We start from the raw sequence: 20,550 nt of genomic DNA, 5'->3' as shown, positions 1-20,550 counted from the left end.
ACCAAATAGAGCATGCTTTTCACTTACTGAAGGCAAGACTGTTAGCTACAAATATGTTCATTTGGTCCATTATTTATGAGTGTCCTAAAATGTGTATGAAAATGGCTATAATTCATGAATAGTTAATAGCACACTTTTGTCAAATCCCTTGAAATAAAGCTGAAGGCCTCAAATCCTGAGTATTTCATTTTAAATTTAATTCAGTGACTATGTGTTCAGGTCCAACAAAAACATACTCACTCTGAATTAACTGTTCACACACTTGTCGGGCTATAGAACGGACAACTGCCTGAGACTGCATGTCACCCTTTAAAGACAAAAAACAAATGGTCAAAAGTCTATTGTTTCGGTGATGCCGTGTTTTTGTCTCCAACAAACAAAATAAAAGGGTACAGTTAGTCTCCAACTTATGAAGTAGTCCCATTCCAGGAGCATGTTTGTAAGTCGGATTGGTTCGTAAGTCCGACAAAGTGAGTGTCTTACCTACATGAAGACAGTACGGTTTTGTAGGCTGGCTGTAAGTATGTTTTATTGTGACAGACTGCAAGTTTTTGCAGTTTTGGCGTAGAAATTACGTTTCTAATTTTTTTTCAGATTTATTTTTTTAAGGATTTTTTCAAGATTACAATTGTTCTTCATCGGGACAGCATTACAGGACAGCCATTTTCTATCATCGTGCCCCCGACTGAATTATTGAAACCGGTTAGACTGACTCATTTCTCCCGCACCCCCACACATACAGTACACCGGACTTTGAACATGTTATACATATATGCACACACAGTGGGGGAAATAAGTATGTGGTCCCCTACAGATTTTCTAAGTTTGCCCACTTACAAAGAAATAAAGGGTCTATAATTTTTAGCATAGGTTTATGGTAAAGGATTAAGACAAAATATCAACCAAAAATCCAGAAAAAGCACATGATACAAATGTTATGAATTAATTTGCATTTCAATGAGGGAAATAAGTATTTGATCCCCTACCAACCAACAATAATTCCGCCTCTCACAGACTGGTTATGTGCTATTGTGGTACACATATTGATTTAAGAAGGTGCTCCTTACAACAATGTGGTATGTGTATAAAAGCCACCTGTCCACAAAATCTCCCATTCAAACCTCACCACCATCGGCAAGACCAAAGAGCTGTTAAAGCAAGTCAGGAACAAGATTTTAGACCTGCACAAGGCTGGAATGGGCTACAAGGCCATCAGCTAAAAGCTTGGTGAGAAGGAGACAACTGCTGAAGTGATTATTTACAAATGGAATAAATACAAAGTAACCATTAAATGGTCCCTCCTCAAGAAGACACATGTACAAACCCATCTGAGGTTTGCCAATGAACAGGGAAAGATTGGGATAAACTGCTGTGGTCAGATGAGACCAAAATTGAGCTCTTTGTCATCCACTCGACTTGCTGTTTTCGAAAGAAGAAGAATGCTGACTATAACACTAAGAAACATTATGCTTTGGGGCTGTTTCTCTGCTAAAGGTACAGATTGGCTTTGCTGCACTGAGGGGCCAATGAATGAGGCCATGTGTTGTAAAACACATCGATGAGAACCTCCTGAAGATGGGTTGTGAATTGGTCTTTCAGCATGAAAATGACCCCAAACATACTGCCAAGGCAACTAAGAAGTGGCTCAAGAATAAGCACATTAAGGTTATGGAGCGGTCTAGCCATAATCCAATATATATGGTTCAGACCATAATCCAATAGAAAATTCACAGAGAGAGCTGTAACTTCGAGTTGTCAAGCAACAGGCAAGAATCATAAGAAAGCATTTAGAGAAAATCTGTAAAGAATAGTGGATCAAAAATGCACCCCAAGATGTGTGCAAATCTGATAAACAACTATAAGAAACGTCTTCCAACTGTGTTCAAGTCATGTTTTGCTTGGGGATCAAATATTTATTTCCCTCATTGAAATGCAACTTAATTCATAACATTTGTATCATGTGCTTTTTTTGGATTTTTGGTTGATATCTCGTCTCAATGCTTTACCATAAACCTATGCTAAAAATTATAGACCCTTCATTTCTTTGTAAGTGGGCAAACGTGAAAAATCTGTAGGGGATCAAATACTTATTTCACCCAAATATATAGAAATATATATATTTCTATTTGACGGCTCTTGATTTACTGACTCCAGCCTCATTGCACTCCTTGCGATGCTCTCCTAAGCTCCTGAATCGGCTTTACTTGACCGACCTCTTAAGCCTGCGGTTCCCTGTTCGTTGTAACTTTTTCTTTCACACCTTTCCCTTCTACTTTCCATGAATATGCTTTAATAAAGCATGCTGTGAACAGCCAGCCCTTTTGGTGATGACCTTCTGTAATGTACACCCCTTGTGGAGAATATATGAGATACTGATCAGCTGATAGCTGTCAGGTCAGCAGTCTTCTCCATGCTTGTACTGAACTAGACTGAGAGATAGTCTATAGTGTTTTGTACTGTATAAATAGTAATTTACTCAAACTCGTGATTAAAGATGAAATATTTAGAGATTTTGATTTTCATGAGCTGTCAGATGTAATCAGAAAAAATAAAAAATAATATATATATATATATATATATATATATATATATATATATATATATATACACACACACACAATGGCTCAGACTTACCCTCTCCCCTCGCTCGCCTTTGGTACCAGGAGGACCCTTGCAAAAAGAAATGGAAAAAGGTAGGTAAACATCTGTCTTGTAAAGATAAGGATTTGTGAACATTGTTTGACTCCCAGATTTGATTGGGGTTCTATCAAAATGAATACTGCTGGTTTGGAGAGCATACGTGCTGGCTTTGTTGTTATTTTGAAGGGATTATGACTAAATCATCATGAATGCAGCACTGGTCCAAGAACATAAAGGAGACATGTTGTTCAGCTAATTTAGGGACAGGGGATGGTCCAGAACACTAAGACTACAAAATAATTCTGGTATCATAAAACTGTAATTTGGAAGTCTGGAAAACACAGACTGACATGTAATGAATAATAATGAATAATAAATGTGCCAAAATGTTTGGGTCATTCTTAAATTTCTTGTCCAAGATTATGAGTAGCAGAAAATATGAGGCATTGACTAAAATATCACAGAGCAAGAATGTATTTTTTGCCAGGCATTATAATGCGCATGGGCTTCAGGAAAGAGCCTCACTGTTCATGAACCAAACCCATACTGATGCTAAACCTGTCATCTCCTTGGCTGACTGTCTACCAGGGTCAGTAGAAAAAGATCAACGCAAAAATGTCCACATCACTACACACAAACATATGTTTTTTCTTTACCACTGTCTCTAAACAAACACTTGACTACAAAGCTCTCTCTTCCTGCCAGAACGCGATAATCAAAACAGGTGTCACTCTGCAGGAATATAACAGAGATTGATGTTACTTGACATCATTTGATCTCTAGCTCCCCACTATTGTAAAAATGAGAACAAACATTCCACCCTGAGGGTCCACACAAGCAGAAGCTGAGATTTCTTTCAGTTTGGGCTCCTTCTGAGCCGTCAAGAGTTCAGCATCAAAAGTGTTAAGTTTTTTTGTCTAACTTCGTGCAAAAAGACCTGCCTATGTAGTAATAGCTATATTTAAAGAGAATAAAATATCATGTTAAAATGTTTGTGTGAACCATGCTTGGTGTCTATGCATAAATGCAAGCAGATATGAAATAAGTTCTAAATCATATGAAGAAATCATTTGCGAAATTGTCTTAATGGACTGACAGCTTGATGAAGGAGCACTTAGGATTAGAAGGGAGCAGAAATGAGCTGAGCAATGACACAAGGAGAAGAGGAGACAGAACAGACCAGTTATGATTAAACTCACTGATCTGACTGAGGTCATGACCATGTGACTACTAGGTTAACTCCATTTACATCTGTTTAGGGTGGTCTGAAGTTCAGAGCTGCAGCCAGTGAGTGAAGCTGGACTCAGCCGAAAGAATGACTCAGCAATGGGACAGAGTCCCAGACCTAACAGTGCAGTTATTTTAAACGAGGCAAACGCTGTCAGCACACCCCATTCACCTGATCAAGAGAAATCTTATTTACAAAATTAACTGAATAAAAGTCACAGGCCTTTGTGAAAAGATTTTTGCTTACTGATTTAGCTGATAGCTACCGAGCCTTAGGCGTAAAAAAAAAAAAAATTCAAAAACAAATAAAGGTGTGAACAGTGACATTTCAGACTGTTACTTCCTACTGATCAGTTTTGCCATCACAATTCACACTCAATGTCAAAACAGTTTTATTCATATGTAAATCTTCTAATGTATCATTCATCATTTAATTTTAGGTCCCAAATATGGGTTTCTCCGAATGATCCTCTTCTACTTACAGGTGTTCCGTGATCACCATGTGGTCCTGGGGGTCCTTTGGTTCCTGGAGCTCCGGGAGCACCTGGGCTGCCCTGTTGTAACAGACACCGAATGGCCAATGGGTAAACAAGAGACTAATGAATATCTGGGTTTTCTGAAGATTTTTAGGAAGAAGAATGTAACACGTACAATAGGTCCTGGTGGCCCCTGTTGTCCCTGTGGTCCAATTTTCCCAGGCAAACCCTACAGAAACAAACTTTCACTATTTTTTATGAAACAAGTAAAAATTAATACAATGTCTAATCTAAGCATTGTTAAAGTAATTGTGCATACAAATATGTATTCTTTTACATTATTTTCCTTTTGTCCCCTTGCAGATGCAATTAAAAATTTTGGCTGTAAACATACTGTAAACATTTTAATAACTACAACCATGTAACAAAATCTTATATCTTATCACTTTAGCATTGCACTGTGCTATAATATAATGATAAATATATTAAATATATAAATATATTTATATATATATTTATTATATATAAATATATAATAACTATATACTTTTACAAGAACAATTAGTTTCTCCTTCATTAAGAATGGCTACTAATGGCTCACCCAGACAATTTCCTATTGACTGACGTATAGCAATATCCAAAAATAAAGTGCAGAAATTGTACATATTTTACACAAATTTGACACATTATAACGGGAACATGTGCATCCATTAAAGATTTGCAAAAATATAGTTTCTGAAACAATAAACCTTTGGCTCCAATTTATTGTCAAAAAAAAAAAAAAAAACAGTCGTAATGTATATTAACAGACACTATAGCCAGTTAGTGCTCAGCTAAGTCTTGTTCTGGAACAAGAGGTTAATGGAGCGATAACCTTAGAAACTAGGAACCGATAACTGAGAAACAACACTACAACATAAACAAAGAGACAAACTTTGCATGCACAGTGGATATTCATTGAGATATCTTGTTTGGTATTAAGAGTACCTACATGTAAGCAGGTGGTAACAATGTGGTAAAGCTGAAAATATTTTTCCCTGCACACATTACGTCCCTTGATACCCATTGAAGAATATCTGAACAGCAGCTTATCTGAGTGTTGCAGAACACTGATTACCAAACTCAACTCTACAGCTTATTCACACTAGAATGGATGCTTCCAGCATGATAATGCACCATGTCACAAGGTATGTATCATCATTGAATGGTTCCAAGAACATGACAGCAAGTTTTATTGCTTCAGTGGCCTGTGCAGTCCCTGGATTTCAACCTCATCAAGCATTTTGGGATGAGGTGGAAAGGGCTGTTAGCAGCAAGACTGTGTAGCCATCCAACTTTCAGCAACTGTGCAACAAAATCAATTCCACGTGGTGAAACGTTCCTGCACAATACATTCAGCTTCTGTAGAATACATGCCCAGACAAATCCCTGCTGTTCTTAAGGACATTCACAGCTATTAGAGCTGGCACTGTATTACTGACAATGACCTGGGCACACTGGCTCAGAAAATTGGATGCATATTTTTTGCTCTATAAATAGAGAAAACAAATCTATTGATTCTAGAGCTCTCATAATGAAGGATGGGATTTTTTATTTCTATAGCATATCAAGGTGTGCATCATTTTGGGAAAATAATCTTATTGAATGCAGCCATGTTGTGCAGTAGACATTTTAGAGTTTAAAAAATCATTATCATAAGCCAACTTATAGACCACTGCCCATATTCCCGTTTTCAAATAAAGAACATGTAAAGCTCTTTACTGTGAACTAACAACTCCACTTGTAATAAATAACAAGCTTTTTTCACAGACATTATAAACTTCTATTTTTAATTATGCATAGGCTTTATGTTTGCCTATCAAAAATATTTTTTTGTGTGGTGGGGGTGGTACTGTGGGCAGTCTGGCAGTGTGTTGAGACACCTTACTTGTAATATTTGTCATTTTGGTTTAATAAATTTGTTTTTAAACCAATTCTAAACCAGGTCTATGACCAAATATCACAAATAAAGTGTCTCAATCTTTTAGTAAAGCGATGTGTAAATGATTGTGTAAGACAAACAGGATGTTATATTTCCTAAATCTTTCTATAATTTTTTTTCTTGCTAACTAAAAGCATGACATTGTATGGTCTTCTCTAGAGACAAAGCCCATACAAAAGTAAAAGCAAAAATAAGCAAATATCACAAATAAAGTGTCTCAATCTTTTAGTAAAGCGATGTGTAAATGTTTGTGTAAGACAAACAGGATATTATATTTCCTAAATCTTTCTATTATTTTTTTTCTTGCTAACTAAAAGCATGACATTGTATGGTCTTCTCTAGAGACAAAGCCCATACAAAAGTAAAAGCAAAAATGTCACGCAAACCTGCTGCAAATACAAGTAAAAAAAAGGATATATATGTATGTATGTATGTATGTATGTATATATCACAAAAAACTTCAAAGCACAGGCAAAAATAAAATTGCAGTAAAAGAAATCTGCAACACCGGAAGTGCCTCTGTAGGGGAAGTGATGGGCTGAATTTAATCTAGCAGCTACCCATGCCAGGAAGTATTAATGAATGTCATCAATATGCATTTCTAATAGTTAAATAAGAAAACTGTTTGTTTTGAAGTTAATAGAACCATTGTGCGTGTGCATGTATGTGTGTGCGCTTGTGTGCCCTGCAATGGATTGGCACCCTGTCCAAGATGTACCAGGCCTTGTGCCTGAAGGCTCCTTAGATGGGCTCCAGGTTTCCCAAGACCCTCTACATGATAATTAGTATGGAGAATGAATGAGTTTTGTATGTATACATAATGATTTTGCTTTTGTATTTGGTGTCCCTTGGGGCCACGGTATAAAAGGAAAGGCAGAAAGACAGCATGTTTTTTTTGGACTCACTATTATGCAAGAATATATTTAGCAGCATAATGGCACTTAAAATATTATATTATAGAGAGAAATGATAGAAAACATGATGTGAAAAGGTGAAACACATGGTGTGACTGAAAACAAATGAGAACAAAATTTACCAAGTTATCACAGACACCAAGCACATCCCACAGAGAAAGCGCTATTTGTAAATTATTTAGTGTCTCGGCTTATGTGCTGATCTAAAGAAAGGAAAAGTGCTGTGGCAAACGGAACGGATTTATATGCCAGGTTTCATCTGCAGAAAAAAGAATCATACAGATTTTAAACATCCTTTCCTTATAATCTTTGTTAGTTAAAACATTTCGTTTATACAGTAGCTTACCGCTATGTGCAGACTCCTGTCGGAATTGGACTAGTCTAATTTGTCTTAATTTATTGGTCTGTGTTGTCTTTGTTTTTTGTTTTTTATTAATGACTTGAATGGTTAATGGTTTAATAAACATTTTTCGGTTGTGTTCTGACCTAGTGGACTAGAAATCGGATGTGTTGTGATAAAGACTACAAAGCATGTCTGTAACTTGCTCTGAATATGTGTGGCTTTAAAATGCTGAAAATTTAAGTAAATAATTAAGGAAATTTGACAAAATAATCCATAAACAAAACTGCAGTAATGCATGCAAATGATAAGATATAAAGTCGATCAATCAAGGTTTTAATTACTTAGTCTTCTCATGTGTGAATTTACCTACATGCAGCGTAGGACAATAATTATTTTTCAAAAATTAATAAATACTGAATATCTTGTACAAAAGCAAAGAATTATTTCCAAATCCACAGGGATAAATGAGGCCTATTATCTCGACCAGCACCATCTTAAGGCTAGATGTAACAATATTTTTTCTGGTCCACATGTAATAAATTTTGGTGTGGATCTCTAAGATAAGGTCTGGTGTTGGGCAGTTGCACAAAAAGCCCAGCTTTGTTGTCCGTATCCTGCTGCAGCACTGCATGTACCCCCAAGACAATACACTGTACATTATTTGTCTGGGTATAAACAAATTCTCCTGATCCATACACATAAAGTAAGAGAGGAATAAGTGTAATGGGTGTATACACTGCACTGTGTCTGTACTCTAAATTGTACTCTAAATTCTGATCTTTTTCTTTCTTTTACTACAGTTCTGTAAATAATACAAATGCTTGATTTGGCTTTTATACAGTGGTTTTTATAAAATTTTCTCTACTGTGGAGATTTTGTGGGTGTTGCTTTTGTATACCTTCCCTGAATAATACATCTATAACTGTTGGAGAGCTCAGAAATGTTGGTAAAAATGAACAGAAACTACAGCTGACATAAAAAAGCAGGCAAATTCATTCTGAAATCTGAACTGCATGAAATACACAAATACCAATAGATTAGCATTTCAGTTGCCATGTGGAGAGGAATTTTATCCATGTAAAAAAAAAAACATGGTTTTAACGCAGCCTATAATAAGTTTATTAACACTGAACATTAGAGATGCTGTGCAAAGTGAACCCGCAGCCATGACATTAATGGACCAATGCAAACTGCTTTGTGCTCCAATACAAAGTTCTTTGTGGCAACCACATCAAGGGAGTAAGCCTATAGTATATGTCTTGTGCATGCACAAAACCACTGCAAACCCACATGGCTGAGCATTTCTTGCTTTCCCAGAGATTAAAGTCTCTTTTTCTGTCTCTCCTTGTCTTTTTCTCTTGCTTATTCTATTTTCTTGTCTTTTTCCCTGTTTGTCTCCAGGAGTTGAATTGGTGAGTGTCTGGGTGAGCCAGAGTGGAGTCATGGAATGCTGTGTACCTCTACAGGTATGAGCACCTTGGTCATACGTTTTCTACGTGCTAATTAACTTTTCTATGGCAGAATATAGCCGAGAGGATTCTAGATTCTGGACTGAATATTCGATGTGAGCACAAAACTCAAGCATTCAGGAATTTCTCCTGCACTTCAAAGTCTAAGATTTAGGGGAAAAAGCACCTCATTAATTAAGCACCAAGTTTATATCCCTATTTAAAAGATTCCCTAGAGCAACAAAGTTGAAAAAAAAATTAAGATTACCCAATGGAACTGTCTTTTTTCAACGTGTACACATCCCTCTGGCTATCTTTTCTTTTATCATTAAGATAAAAACCGAATGTTCTATTCGAGTGTAATGTATTATACAACCAAGATGAGAAAATGTTCAGTGTGCTTACATGAAAGACTACAATGAATGTTGGACACAGTATTAATATGTGGAGTTTAAAAAGTGTAGTAGTTAAACCCTGACAGTTTGAATATGCATCTCCATCTGTAATCAGGTCTATTCCTGGATCAGGCCTATCTGATGAGCGATTCTTGTGGAGTGACAGAATTAGTAGTCTCAATATTGTGCCAACACCACAAAACTTTCCATCAGCATTTAGTATGCATTTGATGTTAAAGAACGAATGAGAGATTTGAAACTCTAAAAATATTCAATGCGAAGCTTGGAAATTTTAGATATGTGAATAAACTGTAAATGTTAACATAATAAGCGGGTGGATCTATGCTGTTTTAAAAGATCACAAAATGTGAAAACAGCTACAGTAAAACCAGGGAAGAAACATAGACACATATAATTTACTCTTTTAACATGTAGGGTTGAAATTGATACAAATCATTTAGCTTGTGGTTAGTAATTATTCATACCCTCTGTCCTGGGGGGCCGTCTCTGCCAGGACCTCCACTTGCTCCTGGCACACCCTGACAAAAAAAAGAAAAAAGAAAAACACCCAACAATCTAAAAAACATATTCTTAGAAAAAAATTGTTTGTAATGATTAATGCTAACCTGTCCTGAGAGCCAAGCCAAAGAATGTTTTAGGGCAGCAACAGTGGCCATATAGTGGCCATATTTAATGGAGTGCCTTCCATGTTTGGAGGCTACACTTCCAAAATAGGACACACACACACATACATCTAGCCAAGATCAGCATACCATGCATAAATTGCCTTTCAGTGACCCTCGTTTGCTAATTGGGATGACGTTGGCAGAACATGGTTTTGTATTTGCCTTTTTTAGTTTTTTTTTTTTTTTTTTTGCTTATGGATATTCCCTAGCTTTTTTAGACAAGTTAAAATATTTATCAAGTTGCTGACAATGTCATCAGCTAAACAACACCCATTGTATAAAGTAGGTTATATTTATACATCATGTAAAAATTGTTATGCAAGCTGAATCAGCTCATTACATGGCAAGAGTTTGAAGATTAAATCAATCACCACCAAAAGGGCATGCTGTCTTATAACACTTAGTGATTTTAAATAGCATCAAATTAACAACTGTTATATCATTGAGAAGTAAACTGCACACATCATGTCAACGTATGTGTGCTATACAGGTAGTTAATCTTCAGCTCACACAACAGCCTGAAGTGACTGTCTTCAGTCTCCTCCTCTGACTCGCTTCGGTACTTAAATGATATATGCTCTCATTTTCCCTGCTGAAAGCCTAATAATTAAAGGGAGGATGTCACACATGCAATCTGCATAGTCTGATTCATTCCAAGATGAGGAATTGTGGCGCTGTGCTCTCGAGATGGCCTGTCAACTTGCTTCTATTACTGCCTGCAAGACAAAGACATACTGAAAACAAAGGAAGAAAGGAAAGGAAAAAAATGGGGGAAAGAAAATGATCTTTTCTTTAATAAACTTTTTATTTTTAATGTATCTGAAAATGTGACTATTTATATATATATAAATATAAATATTAATACATTAAAACTTAAATAAATTACTTTTTTTATAGACTCCTATACTGGCCTCAACCAAACAGCTGAGATGTTGCTTCCTGGTAAAACTTAACAAATTTACAAATGCCAGATTAAAGCAACTGTTTGTGTAATGGTGCAACGCACAAAAGCTTTGGAACATTAGATGATTTTATTTCTTGTGTTATTATATCATACAATTAAAGAGGCATACTATTTTTTTTAAATCACCTAATTGATTTCTTAGCATAGAATACCACAACTCTCACATTGCTCAGTGAGATTAAACTTTTTAAATATGATGCATAAGGACTGCAAGATTAGATTTAAAAAATCACATTGAGTAACTATTAAATATACACTTTATGCAAATTAATTTGTCTATGCTACTGTAACAGCATACATAATTGTACAAATTATCTAATTAAACAAACAAATACTTAAATTTTTTGACAAACTTTACATAAATTCCTGACTATGTGTATATTACCTGTAATAAATTGCAGCTTTTTGTGATTAAATAATTGCACAGGTCCATATTGTGATTTCGATTTTTTTTTTTAATTGTGCAGCACTATGATATCTTGACTCAAAATGTCTTAGAAGGTTGAGCAGAACAATTATGGGTTAAAACATTTTAACAGATTATCTACAACTATCTATAATTTTCCACCACAAGTCTTGCAAGGGTGGCTATATTAGTGAGATCGACAGCAAGACAGACAGAAAAGTACTGTAGATGTGAGAAAAGATGTGCAGTGGCCCAAGAGTCTTTCTAAAAGCCTATGAAAATAATTCAAAGACTTCAGCATGCAGTGTTCAGAATCTGACAGGCTACACTCTTCCTGTCAATCAATGAAAGGTCTTACTTCTACAGCACTTGACAAAGATTTAATGTCACGATCAAACTTCAGTATCAAACTATCTGCCAATATTTGTCGGTATACTTGAAGAAAAAGAATATTAATTATTTATTTTAATGCCAACAATGGTCTTTGAGAACTGAGACGCAAATAAAGACCACAAGCCTACGAGATGGAGATATTGGAGATATTTTTTACAGCCAAGAAAGCTGTGTGTGTTGGCAGCTGGACAAAGAGCAGTAATGGTTTATTCCTTCTCTGCAGAGCCCCAGGGGACTTTGCAGCAGTCGCCATAGGATTACCACCAAACTGCTATTTTTTAAGTAATGAAATCATTACTGCAATGCTCTGAAACTGTGAGGATGTATTTTTTCAAAATAAAACAATCCTGATCTTTAATCTTGGAAATGGAAGGACCTCAAACAGCAACATATATTTAGAGAGGAAATACAAACTCCTGACCACACGCAGTATATTACTCTAGTTTATAATAATGATGATAATAATTCCATCAGGGACAAATATAAGTGCAGCACATGTGCAGAACCATTCATCAAAAACTAAATACCAATAAACTAACTGTTATCATGACACTCAACAGATGCATTACCAGCCAGAAGGCTAAAGAGCACAAGTGAATATTTCAGAGTGGAGCATTTCCTTCCAACCTGCTCGGCAGCTCTTATCAGCCTCACTGTGCTGCCTGAGTGTGACTCCCAGCAGGCAGCAGGAAGCTTCTGTAATTAATAACAGCACTAGCAGGTAATGATTTTCTCATGTGAGTGATTCCATTAGGATTTCTGTTGCAGAGTGTTGTCTGCGCGCGCATGTGCGTGTATGTGTGCGCTATGAATAAGTGTGCTAAACTTATCAGCATCCTTCAAAGCGCAGACAAACATACACAATTCTCAATATCTCTAATTTCCTCCATAATGCGGATTTATCTGTGAGAAAGGAAACGCCTGCCTAGTGGGAGACGGGGGACTAGCAGTAAGACTGCCTGTCATTGTGCATGCTCATTAGACAGACAATCTGCAGCCACTTTTGCTCTTACCTGAGGACCTGGCAGACCCGCGTCACCTTTTTCTCCTTTTCCTCCGGCGGATCCCTAAACGCAGAGGCATAAAGGAATAAGGATCTATTCTGCAGCTTCCAGAGAACAAGTCAGTATCTTAAAGAGGAAACGTGTAACAATAATGTACACACCAAGGATTTAAAATCTTAATTAAAATGCATTAAACAAGCTAAAGATTTAGTGTTCACATGCATTCAAAAAATAATAATTACAAACATTAGCAGGAGCTCTGTGTTAAAATTGCATAACCCACATGTGGTAAAAATTGTGTTATTTCCCTCAGCAAATGAAATTACACTGAGGCAGTAATATATTTGTATTAGAAACTTTTGCGATTTTGGGTCACTTTTATTTATACAGTATACCCACTGCAATATCTTCTTATCACTGATAAATTTTACAATAAAATGCACCAACTTCCATTCATTTTCATACAGAAATAATTCACTTAGGCTGAATCGCAAATTCTGTGCCCAACAGAGGGTATAATATAATAGCATTGAATCACCTACAGGCGGTTAACAAATCAAAAGGAAAAAAGACGTTAAGCATCTTTGGGGTTGGTGAGCAACCAGAACAATTTCCAAACCTCTTAGCAAAATTCTAAAAACATAAAAAGACATTGAGGGTTATTCCTCACTTTTAAGTTATTACTGGTCTTACTGGGATTTTAGTCTCACCCAAATCCGTCATGCCAGTAATCCATCATGCCATGAAAGATTTTGCTATCTTTTTCCTACCATAAAGGGCCGTTTAAAAAAAAGTGGTTGAGATACTGAGCACTGGCCTGTACCTGATCTACTAATTTCCATTTAGGCATTTGGCAGACGCTCTTATCTAGATCGACTTACATTTTTATCCCATTATACATCTGAGCAGTTGAGGGTTAAGGGCCTTGCTCAAGGGCCCAACAGTAGCAACTTGGTGGTTGTGGGGTTTGAACCTGGGATCTTCCGAACCATAGTCCAATGCCTTAACCACTGAGCTACCCCTGGCCCACTGCAGGCTACTAATGCAGCCTGCAGCCCAACAACAAGCTTTATTATTATTTGAGGTCAAAACAATATTTTTTGTTAACCTTTGATGTCATAACCAAGCAAATACCACAAAGGCACTCCCTTCTCTGTGATTTTTTCTGACATCACCTATCCCATGCACTGCATTCACAATTACAAGCTATAACAACATTAATTAACAGACATACAGTACTGTGCTAAAGTTTTAGGCAGGTATGGAAAAAAAAGTTTATAAAGCAAGAATGCTTGCAAAAATATGTATTTGAATTGTTTTTATGAAAAAAAATGTTTTTTTTTTTTTATTAACTCAATATTTGGTGTGACTGCCCTTTGGCTTCAAAACAGCATCAATTCTTACACTTGCACAGTCTAAGCTCAGCAACAAGACAAGGTAGTTATACTGCATCTGCAAGGTCTGCCCCAGGCAAAGATTTTAAAGAAGACTGTGGTTTCAAAATGAGCTGTTTAAGCTAAGGACAAAGAAACAGGCAAAGTTGATGACTAAAGGCGCAGTAGCCGGCCAAGGCAACTTAATGAAGCAGATGAAAGACACATCATGCTCACATCCCTTCAACACTTGAAGACGTTCAGCAGTGCAATAAGCAAAGAACTGACCAGAGAAGCACAGTCTTTATGGAAGAAAGTAGAAAAAAAAAAAACGGTATGCACCAAAATATACAGTACTGAAACTTGTGCATTTCAGACATGCGGACACACCAGTAGTGAAAAAAAAGGGTTGTGCATTTGCTGTTGAAAATGGTTCACTCGACTGAGGAAAAAGTATTCATAATGGAGTATTATTTCCGCTCATACGGAAGTAGTCGTGAATGGGGACCGAGTTTGAAAAAGGTGGCAGAACGATTCCTTTCACCACCTGATGCCTACATGTGGGGAATGTTGAAGGAGAGTGTGTTCAACTGTGAAGACCCTCCCAGAATTGTGCTGGCAATTTGTTGGCATATCGCCTCCTTTTGCAGGAGCCTCCAGCAAACTTTGTTTCAGGAATACGTGTTGAGGATCTGCATGAACAATTTGAAATTCTGTCTACAGCAAGGCAGTGCACACACATGCTTCCACATGATGTAAATCCACATGCTTATAGTGTGAATATTTTTTTCTTTGAGGAGGAATAATCTCACAGATGACCACAAGTTAATATAGTTTGTCATTTAATTTTAATACTTTATATTTTAACTCAAACTGAATTTGGCAGTAGCAGGACGCAACGGGCAAAGCATTGTGGAGGTTTATTGAAAGGATGGGGCTGCATCTCTGCAAATGGAGTTGGAGATTTGGTCACGATTAATGGTGTACTCAAGACTAAGAAATACAGGCAGATAGTTATCCATCATGCAATACCATCAGTGACGCATCTAATTGGCCCCAAATGTATTCTGCAACAGGAAAATCACCCTAAACATGCAGCCAGCATCATTAGGAACCACTTTTTCCTTAGTGTAGAGTAGAACAAGGGGTTCTGGAAATGATGTTTTGGCCACCAATGAGCCCTGATCTCAACATCTTTGAGTCTGTCTGGGATTACACGAAGGGCCAACCTACATCCATTAAAGATCTGTGGTTAATTTTCCAAAACATTTGGAAAAACCTACCTAAAACTTCTGCACAGTACTGTATGTCTGAAAATCCCCCCCAACCCCCCACCCTAACAGAGCTTAAGTGCAGAACCAGTACGATTTTCTTGCCTTCCCATCCTAAATATTAATGCAGTATTAGCAAACTAATACTGACGATAATAAATAAGTATAAGTCTCTGCAGGATCAGCAATATGTCACATATACATGGTGTAGATAATAGATGTATAGGATACAGTTCAAACATACTGTACTGTAGGTGTGAGCAGGATAGTGAACAAAATATTTTAACCAGAAGAGTTAACCCTTGGTGCATGGAAGATATCATTGCTCATATACAAGCACATGCACAAAGGAGAGGCAGTAAAAATCTTACTGGAGGTCCCTGGATAGAGAGTCCACTTGGTCCTTGTGGTCCTGGAGGCCCCTGAGGTCCTGGAGGTCCAATTTCACCGGGTGGTCCTTGAGGTCCCTTTAATAATTAGACACAGAAAGGTTGTGTCTTAATGATTTCCTTGGTGTAATGTAATTGGGAAAACAAAGATTTTCTGCCAAAATGTAATAAATGTAATCAATGTTTCTGTTCACACCACATCAGCCTGCCTAATGAAACTATGCAAATCTTGCTTGTCTTGTCTTCATCATTGATTAGAATATTCATGAGCCGTTGACTGCTCAGACAGGGCTATTACAACTGACTTTACCCTGCTTTTAGAAATTGCTTTACCTATTATCCATACAAGAGAAATTTCATCACATCTACACAAGGCCAGCTTTATCCGCTTAAAGGATCTTGTGCATGACTTTTTACTAGTGCATGAACTAGAATTTGAAGGTGAACTGCAGTATCAAAGCAGGAGCCTGTAACTTCTTTAAAAAATTAAAATAATAACGTCAGATCAGGTTCCAAAGCGAGATCTCAGTCAAAACCCAATTTACCCAATATGCAAAAACACATGAAGCCTCCAAAAGAAACAGTGACATATTCTGTCATGTACAGTACTTTATATATTCCTAGATGTTAATCAATCTCATTCTTTTGGATGCTAAAACAGGTTAGTCTGGGTCAAGCTCAGGGACGGCCTCTCATATTGGATAGGATAAAAGGTTGTTTAAACGTAAAGTTTATTGTACCACTGAGCCTGGTTCCCCTCGGTCACCTCTTGAACCTCGTATACCAGGACCACCCTGTTAGTTAGAAACACACACAAACACAGATAATTACAATTAGTTCAATCCTATCACATAGCAAATTCAATATTTAAATTTTTTTTACTCTCAAATTGAATCTCTCATCTATCACAGATCTTTAATATTGAATGGTTCAGTATCATTAATTAAATGAATCTCGGTACATTTCATTTAATTATTCCTCTTCTATACTGCTTATTCAATACAGACTCGCAGGAAGCATTTGGCACGAGGCTGGGTACACCCTGGATGGGGTGCTAATCCTTGTCTGCACACTTTATACTTTAAAGCATTATGCAGTGAACATATGGATGCTTAACACATGTCAATTATGGATTCCAAAAAATTTCTTAAACGTGTAATTTAGCTGTACTGTAGCTATTTTAATTCATGCAACTTGCTCCTCAAAAAGTTAGGTCTACACTGTGGCTGCTAGCAAGCAGTAACTCTGTCTGGTGCAGTGTAAACTCACCCAGCCATCAAGTTGTCGACCCTCACCATGCTCTGCATCCTGGCTACAGATTACACCACTTACAAGTTCATGCCCTCATTGCTGTAGGCAGCTGCCAGTAATTTCACCCCATTTGCTTCCTTTTTCAGTGTTTGCTTTAATCATGGCCCCAAAGCACTATGACAGTGTCTATGGCTCCGGGCTACAAATCAAATGCTTGCATGAATTTGATTTCTGTCCTAGGGGCCCTAGTTTTCAATCCTGTGGAAGCCTACAGAAAAAACTGCATGTCTCCACTGAGAAAAAAAAGCCTTAAAGACATGTCTGCATACTGGCAATTTTAATAGCATGATATGCATATTAAAATTTTAATATTTAAAACTGGAATGAAATATGCAAGCCCCTGAAGTGTAAAATGCATCAGTGCTATCGCTGCTCAGACATAGTCTAATAGAAATAACTGATATGGATCTATGACCAGGACAGATGTAAACTAATCAGATGTGATAAATTGATCTCCACCTAATGATTTTCTTAGCACGATGGATGTTTACACAGTGTGGCCTTTCCATGGCTTTAAAAGGCATGTGTGCACAGTGCTGTGTTGCAAATGAGCTCATTCATTTATCCTGCCATACTGAGCTCTACATGTTCCAGGGGCTGAATTAAGCAATCAGACTATCTGTTGCTTGTTTCCTACATCCCACTTACTCTTCTTTACCTAATGGCTTGTTTTCCTGCAGCGCAATCTATACGTGTTTCACAACTTCCCAATCTTATTCATTTATAGATCTTCTCTTTTTCATAATATACTGTATTAAAAACATGGACTGTGACTGTTTATAATGTCATGTGATATATAAAGTGTCTCATAAGAATTTATATGGCACAGGATAACAGAAGGGATAGAAGGTCTTACTGGAGGTCCAGAGGGTCCCGGGGGTCCTTTACTGTCTTGAGAGCAGGTGCATGCATGAGGCAGAGCTGGACAGTCTTTCTCTACTCGCTATTAAAAAAAACACATAAAAACACATCTCTCGAAACAGCTCCACTCTTTAAAGGTTTCATATATCTTTATTTGTTAAAGGCAATCACCAATAAGCATGCAATTCCCTCCAGCCATTAATTTAGGAGTGCAGGATCACAAAACAAACAAGCACAAGGATATTGTTCTGTCAATCTATCGATCAATAGCCAACCAGGTCCATTTGTCTGATACAAACCTACAGAGTGGAATTATTTGTAAAACCAAACCAAGTCTGTAATCAAAAACCTATAGTACTCAGAGCAGACAGCATAACTGTGATTTTTGCAAAATGTGATGAAACTCTATTAGAGTCTAGATGATAATAATATGACATTATTAAAAAACATTTGTGGGTGACCTCGTCCATACTTTATACAGTATGTGTTCCCATTCTTAAAAGCTTTCCAGTGAACCAGACCTAAATGTAAGTAATCATTTAGCTACTGCCAGTTAGATGAATGATAAATTGTTTGTGTTGCTATCTTGACTACTGGATTGGTTTGTTTTCAAGCTGTCAATAAAACCGAAGGACAACGTTTTCTTGTAAGGTGGATGGTTGGAGGCTCTGACTGAGTGCTCTGCTATAGCAGAAGGACAAAGCAATTCGATTCTTACCAAGCCTGGGAGCTCACAGCATTTATCCCGACTGGCCCATGATGTACTGCAGACAATATCAAACATCTGAAGCTGAAACTGTGGACATACAAAGACACACACATTATACTCATAACTCACAAAAAACAAATAACCACAAGTATAACCTGAAGCCACCCCAATGTTACATGCACTCCATCTGTTAATAATGAAGGTCATGACAATCCACAGTTTTACCTGAAGTGCATTTTTTTTTTTTTTTTTTTGGATGAGTCATTTTTACAGTGTTTTTTGTTTTATTACCCTGACACATAATTACAGCAACAACCCCTACCTACCTTTATGGAAAACATAAATTAGACGTAAACATCCACACATACACAAACACAGCACAGTCTGTTATGGAAAAATGCAACCCACAACATTTTTCACTTGCGTTATTAACTCATCTTTCATGGTTAAAACTCCCCCTCATATAAAAAGAAAAATTTCCGGAGAAAGCTTTCCTATCATTTCCAGGATTAGGGACAATCCATCTCAATGTATTTTTAACTAAAGGCTGCTCCTTGTGACAACCAGTCTGTGAGCAATCATCAAACATCAGTTAGCACATTGTCCCAGGTAACTGATATGGCTCTTGTCCATGTCTTACCGATGCTGAGTTGTCCTTGCTGCCGCGTGAGCGCACCATTCGACCCAGAACCTCCGTTCCATCTGTGGTGATATTCCCAGCAGCACTTATGGGCTTCTCACCCACTATTTTACAGTCGATTACTACCTTGGCAGAGGTCTTGCTGATGGCCATGTGAAGCTGTGTGACAGAGAAAGGAATGTCATTCTTCACACAATACACTGAAACACTCATGTGCTTTACAGCATAATCTCTATATTCAGTACCTCATTATTAGGTACAATTTACATTTATAGCAGGTGTCGGGGAGTCAATAAATGTTTATGAAAAACACCATGTTGTACAATACTATTATAAAGCCTTCAGTTATATGTATTTGTAAATTAGGTTTACACACACATGGAGGATTTAATCCCAAAACTGCAGAGGTCATTATTCATAACTCAAATATACGATAACTACAGTAAAGTTGCATGCATTTGCTCGTACTGTACATGGGTGAAGTTTGAGTAAAACAATGGCATGAATCAAACACATGCATGTTTTTTCATAAACTTAAACATACCTTTTGTGTGAAATCAGCTCAAACATGAAGAAGTATTAAGCATATTTTGACAATTTAATGTTATCACAATATCATAGTGAATTAACACGAAGGGATTGCTTTTCTGTTGCTCATGGGTGTACTTGGTTTTATGGTCATACAAAGGCCCTAAGGCCTAGTCATACTATAAGTAATCAAAAATACTTTTTTTTGTATTGCACCACTGTTGCTATTTTTGTAACACTTTCTGCCATGTCTCATCTTATATTCAGACCTACACTAACCTGCTACTTTATACCAGTGCACCAGCTCATGTATGCAATTATCTAATTAGCTAAAAATGGGAAAAATATTTCCAGGTCTTTTTCCAGTCTTTGTGGTAGGGATAGCTTAGTGGTTAAGGTGTTAGACTCCTGATTGGAGGATCCCTGCTTTGAGCCCCAGTTTTGCTGAGTACCACAACTGCTCATATACAAGTGGATATCAAGCTCGTAACCTGACCCTGTAAGGAACTGCCACTAAAACAATGGATATACAGTACTGTATTTCCAGGGGCTAGTATTCCTTGCCAGATAGAATGTAGACAAACTCTAACC

The 20,550-nt window shown here is 37.1% G+C and overlaps 1 protein-coding gene across 1 annotated transcript in view; it reads right to left on the bottom strand.

Annotated features, from left to right (window-relative positions):
- The window catches only part of col14a1a (collagen, type XIV, alpha 1a), a 95,273-nt gene that overhangs the window by 6,846 nt on the left and 67,877 nt on the right, over positions 1 to 20,550 (bottom strand). Inside the window, 11 exon segments of the mRNA XM_053494708.1 lie at positions 241 to 307; positions 2,635 to 2,670; positions 4,350 to 4,421; positions 4,519 to 4,572; positions 9,910 to 9,963; positions 12,887 to 12,940; positions 15,893 to 15,988; positions 16,651 to 16,704; positions 18,078 to 18,164; positions 18,801 to 18,878; positions 19,432 to 19,590. Of these exon segments, the coding sequence (XP_053350683.1) occupies positions 241 to 307; positions 2,635 to 2,670; positions 4,350 to 4,421; positions 4,519 to 4,572; positions 9,910 to 9,963; positions 12,887 to 12,940; positions 15,893 to 15,988; positions 16,651 to 16,704; positions 18,078 to 18,164; positions 18,801 to 18,878; positions 19,432 to 19,590 (811 nt within the window).

The sequence above is a fragment of the Clarias gariepinus genome, chromosome 4, assembly GCF_024256425.1.
Source record: "Clarias gariepinus isolate MV-2021 ecotype Netherlands chromosome 4, CGAR_prim_01v2, whole genome shotgun sequence".
NCBI lineage: Eukaryota > Metazoa > Chordata > Actinopteri > Siluriformes > Clariidae > Clarias > Clarias gariepinus.
The sequence above is the reverse complement of the archived record's forward strand: the minus strand, read 5'-3'. Positions and strand labels throughout refer to the sequence as shown.